Genomic DNA, 6,498 nt, shown 5'->3' on the forward strand with positions numbered 1-6,498 from the left:
TATAGTACACATGTTCCCTATGATATGATCTTCCTAATTTAAATGCCAAATTAGATTTTTTACTAAATTCACTGTCCACTGTACATAAAAAATGATAGTTCGAGTGGGGCATCCGTTTACTATGAACACATTCTTGTTAATCATACTTTTACAAATCTTCGGAATAGTCTGTAAATAAAAAAATACAAGGAATTAAGCAAAACAATATGATTATTTAGGAAGCTGTGAGCTATATAGTGTTTTTATTGGAAACTAATTTATATAAGATAAGATATATGTTATTACCAATGAAGTGCCCACAAGGGGCATATAGAGAATACAATTATAAGGAAAAAGAATATTGATAAGCATAGATAGTAACATAGAATTTACATAAAATTACTACCATACAATTAGACTGTAAATAAAAACCTTGGTTATATTTATAAAGATTCAAAAACTGGAGTTAAATTAATGATTTCAAAGTAGACTTTGTTCACCTCAATATATACATATGTATTTTGTTTTGTGTACAGAATGTTCTTGGACAAGAAGGCCTTGGATTTAGATTAGCAATGGGAGCCTTTGACAAGACCAGACCACCTGTGAGTAATATTGTAAAATGTAGTTAAAATCAATTCAATTCAAATTATTACTAGTTAATTAGTGGACATAATTTAATACTAAATAGGATAGCAACCCAACCACATAAAAAGCCAAAAATCATCTAGAATTAAACCTTCATCATAAGATCAACTATTGGCAGTTGTCTTTACAATGTGTCAAGCTGGTATTTGTACAGAGTCTAGAAAAGAACTATTGACAGGTGTCTATACAATGTGTTAAGCTGGTATTTGTACAGAGTCTAGAAAAGATCAACTATTGACAGGTGTCTATACAATGTGTCAAGCTGGTATTTGTACAGAGTCTAGAAAAGATCAACTATTGACGGGTTTCTATACAATGTGTCAAGCTGGTATTTGTACAGAGTCTAGAAAAGATCAACTATTGACGGGTGTCTATACAATGTGTCAAGCTGGTATTTGTATCGAGTCTAGAAATGTATTGAGTACATTTAACAGAGAATATCAAAGATATGTCATCAAATTCCTAAAAAAATATTATAAAACACTGAAACAATTTTGAAAAGTTGCCACCAATAAACAAACAAGCCAAACAAACAATGAGATGCATAAATGGAAATCCCATATGCTAAATATTTTTGTTTTATTTTTTTATTTTTTTACTGATATAAAAATATTCCATGTACTAGAAACCTATATATGTATGTGTTGTAATATAAACTGTTTTTGTTGAAGGTTGCTTCAGGGGCTGTAGGCTTGGCGCAGAGAGCATTTGATGAGGCTACTAAATATTCCATGGAAAGAAAAACCTTTGGCAAACTTATATGTGAGGTAGGTATAAGTAATTGGTAATTGAGATAATGTAAAATAATGCTTAAAAAAGAGAAAATAAAAAATGAGGAAGATGGCCCACGAAAAAAATGAATGAGTAGGAAGAAAAACAAGTAATTTTGTAAAAAAAATCTGTTTCTTTTTAAAATATATTGAAAGAAATTTTATTATAAAACATAGAAATATTATAAACAAAGCTTGAGTGCTGAAGATTGTAGGTTCAAAACTTGGCCAGCAGTCTGCACCAAAAACTTTTTCTACTACTAGTCCAAAGACCAATATTCTGACATTTTTTTTATTGGTCTAAACAAAATTTTGCAAAAACTTACAAGTCCGAATGAATTTTTATTAGTCTGGGGCATTCAGACTAGTGGCTAACTGTGCAGACTGGGCCAGGTCAAATCAAACTTTGAAACTGTTTTTTTTTATAGTAAAGACTGGTCAGCTCTAAGTCAGAAAAATTTGACAGGATAAGGTATCATGTCTTTCTGTGGAATGTTTCATTGTGAATTAGAACATTAAAAATCCAGCTCAGTGCATCAGTTTAGTACAAAGCAAGGTTATTCATATAACATTAACATGTTATGGTCCTGAATGTGCATTTGATTTGCCACTACATGCTAAAAAGTAAAATCACAAAAATACTGAACTCAGAGGAAAATCAATTCGGAAAGTCCATAATCACATGGCAAAATCAAATAACAAAACGCATCAAAAACGAATGGACAAGAACTGTCATATTCCTGACTTGGTACAGGCATCCTCAAATGTAGAAAATGGTGGATTGAACCTGGTTTTATAGCTAGCTAAACCTCTCAATTGTATGACAGTCGCATCAAATTCCATTATATAGTCCACCGATGCGTGAACAAAACAAACAGACATAATAGGTAAAAATGTCAAAAATAGGGGTACAGCAGTCAACATTGTGTTATCATCTTAATCACTATAAAAACAACAAATGTAACGAAGAAGCACAAAAAGGCATACATCAAATTAACATCCTCATTTTGATTATATTATACGATTATATTTGTCTATGTAAAATGCACCCATCGAGGAAGGAGGGTATGGGTACTGGTGTAAAATTGCGCGTTTGAAATTCGCAACAGGTAGACATGAAATAATTTTGTCGTTCAAAGTATGACGGGATGCATAAATACAGTCACGCAAAATAGATATAACAAACACTGACTTAGCAGTTAAAGTAATAATAATAAATAAAATAATAGTGTGGTTCAAAGTATGACGTGATACATAAGTACAGAGTCACGTAAAATGTATATCACAAAAAAAGTTGGTTAATAGTAAAAGTAATATTAATGAATAAAATAATTTTGTCATTCAAAGTATGACAAGATACATAGGTACAGAGTAGCCATTCATTATCACCATTTTTCAGACAGTAAAAAAATAGTGCTTGATAATTTTTTGTTCTTCATTTACTGTCAGTTAAAAATTTCAATTTTTTTTCCAGCACCAAGCTGTATCTTTTATGTTAGCTGACATGGCCATTGGTATAGAATCAGCTAGAATGGTAACTCAGCGTGCTGCCTGGGAGATTGATCAGGGGAGAAGAAATACTTACTTTGCTTCTATAGCAAAATGTCTGGCTGGTGATGTGGCCAACAAAACTGCTTCAGATGCTGTTCAGGTACATAGCTTAAAATATCTGTTTTGATACAAGAAAAAAATATAATTATGAATACCTTACCAATAACAGTGATGGAACATAAAATACCTCAAAATTAGCAATAACAGTGAAAACACAAAATACCTTAGCAATAACAGTGACAAAACATAAAATACCTCTGCAATAATAGTGACAAAATATGAAATACCTCAGCAATAACAGCAACAAATCAAAGACAACTTTTGAGGAATGTTTAAGAGATGTACAACATCCAATTATACTCCATGATTTCTCCTTTTCGTGTATTTTTAAAATTAACCTGTTTAAGGTTGATTATATAAAGTTTTCATACATAGATTAATCAACTGCCTTTTTTTTTTTGCTAGATTTTAGTTTGAACCAATATACATATCAGAAATTGTTGGATGGCACAATGGAATCTTTTAGGAGTTTAGTTTCTATTTATACCCTCGTTGTGATGAATATTGTTGTTTACCTTTAGTCCTTCTGTTCTGTCACATTTTTCTTTGAACCTTAAATAAATTACCTTATGTTTTCTGCAAAATTATTCCTGCTTATTTTAGATTTTTGGTGGAAATGGATTTAACTCTGAATACCCAGTAGAGAAATTGATGAGAGATGCTAAAATTTATCAGGTAAAAACATTTTAAAATGTACCAACAGAAACACTGCAAAATAAAATAAAGGATATAGTGTATACATTCATGATGATGGATGCTGGTGATACATTTCAGTGAAAAAATAACATTCATATATATCTAAATGAAAAGAAGTTTTTTTTATGTAAATATGAATGTTTTTGTACTAGACAGATATTTTAAGTTGCTAATAAGGTAACAATCTTTACTCTTTCTCCAATATGCATTGTACTTAGTTGAGAAGCAGCAAATACCTATTTTAAAGCAAAAGGTTTTGACACTGCCAGGAATAAAATCCAAGATCTACAACAAGAGTGACAAGCATTTTTAAACAAGACCACCAAGTTAATAATGATGTGAAATTCTAACATGCAATGGCCAAAACCAAAGAATTTTTTTTTTTGCTGTTCTTCTTCTTAAAATCAGTATGTCTTATAACCTATAGCATAAGCTGATCTTCATTGCAAAACTGTATATATATGTTTATCGGACCACAGATGAATTATCACGTTGTGATTGGTTAAATGCCGTCACGTGGTGACCCCCTATGAGACCGTAGGGGGTTAGTAAGTTTCATAGGTGGTTCATGACGCGTTAATGGCGACGTCATCTATTAATGTTGTTGTGTTTCATTGTTCATTTTTCAACAAAACGCCGCAGAAAAAGTCCAGCGTCCGATAAATTCATTATACGGTTAACTACTGACCCCCTACGGATCCATAGAGGGTGAATAAAATTCATAGGGGACTCGGCCTCCGGCCTCACCCCCTATGGATTTTACTAACCCCTCTATGGATCCGTACGGGGTCAGTAGCGAACCATATAACTTATAACATGTAAATGCAGGATACCAATTTTTTTAGGAAATATGACTTTGTAATCTTAAAACCAAGATTAACAAAGATTCAAACATAATTGAATTGGTAATAATAAATTGATGCATGGTTAGATTTGTATTTGAGAAAAACTATATTCTACTCAAACAATAAAAGTGAACAAAATATCATAGTTTACCTAGTAACAAATTTCACACTATAGGATATGATCTGTTAATTAACTTCAATTTGAATACCTGTTTTTGTTTTTGTTTTAGATATATGAGGGTACAGCACAGATCCAACGTATTATAATTTCCAGGGAACACTTAAATAAAGCTGCACAAGGATAGTAATCTCTGGGAATTAAAAGGAATCTTACCGTGGTTTGAACAATCATTTACTTAGTACCATAAAGGACAAAGTTTATAAAATATTTGATGGAAAAGATATGAATGAGACCGATATTAAACTGTTTATTTATTATGATGATTTATTTTAAATGTATTGCATGATTTTAAATGATAACAAAACAAATTACATGGTAATTTTGAAACAGATGAACAACAGTTAAAACACATATCACTTATTTATACAGTATCATTTTAGTAAAATAGTTTATTTAATATAAAGATTTACAAACAGTATAAACATATTCATTTCTTCAAAGGAAAACAAAATTGTTTGGTTCACAGGTGAATTAATGCCAAATTATACCTATTTTAATTGGAATTTAAAAATTCTTGTTATCTAAGGTGATACATATTTGCCAATTTGTTTGTATTTCATTTGGGTCTTTGTTGAAATATTATTTTGGTTTGATGTTTATGTAATTACTTTGTTTTCTTGTAAAAAAACATTAACCGGTATATAAAGAAATAAGATGTGGTACAATTGCCAATTAGACAACTCTCAACCAGAGACCTAATGACATAAAGATAACAACTACCTAAACAATAAGTAAAACCCATACCGCATAGTCAGCTATAAAAAGGCCCTGAAATGACAGATGTAAAATGATTCAAAGAAGAAAACTAATGAAAACAATGAAAGAATCTGATTGGATTTGTGGTGTTTTTAACGTCACTTTTAAGCACAGTATGGTGTGGTGTATACATATACAGTAACTATCTAGACCACCTGACAACTTTCTCACATTAGTCTAATGTTTGTCTGATGGTAGCCCAACACAAATTATAAGTTTAATTTTTCAAGTTTGTCTAATGACCAATCAATTTATCAATCTTCTTAATATTATATAATTAATTTTAGATATGGATGTACTTATACATTGCCTGAATATAATTAGAAACAAAATAATACAGAATAACCAGTTGAGAGACTGTCAATATCTTGTTTGATATGATTGACTTATTATAAGTGTTTGTCTTTTAAACTAACCTAAACACAAACTTTAACTACACAAAAATTTTAAGGTCAATGAACCATGATGTTAGGGAACGGCCATATAATCTCCATGAAAATAAGACTTTCAAATTCTTATACAACTGCATACTAACTATCAATTATTTAATTGGTTTATTTTAAACTGATCTAATCACAAACTTTACCTTGTAGACTGTGCAATATTCAAAGTCAATTTGACAAAAATGACACTGATTTGAGGCTTGACATTTCATTGTGGATTTTATTATTTAGAGATGATATAAAATATTTCTAATTGATTTATCCATTTCATTCCGATTGTCTTATATATTCTTGAAATATGGTTATTTAATTGATTCTAAATTACAAATTGGTTTTATCAAATTAGACCCATTCTCAAACTACAAATGATTGGTCGAATTTGATTTTCATTATGAATAGCAAAAAGTTGAAATTTACTTTGTCTATCTATTGATTTGTTTTATTTGGATCTGTATTCGTATATGGTTGAATGGTACTGAATTCAGAGTACGGACTTCTTTGATTTGAGGCAAACCAAGTGATCTTGTCTACAATGGATAATATAGACATATGGAAATGTGTGGTTAACT

At 30.4% G+C, this 6,498-nt stretch overlaps 1 protein-coding gene across 1 annotated transcript; it reads left to right on the forward strand.

Moving 5' to 3' along the window:
- The first annotated feature begins 450 nt into the window (after positions 1-450).
- Positions 451-5,152, forward strand: LOC139507332 (medium-chain specific acyl-CoA dehydrogenase, mitochondrial-like). Its single transcript, XM_071295712.1, has 5 exons — positions 451-584; positions 1,299-1,394; positions 2,872-3,048; positions 3,612-3,683; positions 4,780-5,152. The coding sequence occupies exons 1-5, from the start codon at positions 555-557 to the stop codon at positions 4,852-4,854; spliced, it is 450 nt and encodes a 149-aa protein (XP_071151813.1). The 5' UTR covers positions 451-554; the 3' UTR covers positions 4,855-5,152.
- Positions 5,153-6,498: the final 1,346 nt, after the last annotated feature.

This window comes from Mytilus edulis, unplaced genomic scaffold (genome assembly GCF_963676685.1).
Source record: "Mytilus edulis unplaced genomic scaffold, xbMytEdul2.2 SCAFFOLD_1742, whole genome shotgun sequence".
NCBI lineage: Eukaryota > Metazoa > Mollusca > Bivalvia > Mytilida > Mytilidae > Mytilus > Mytilus edulis.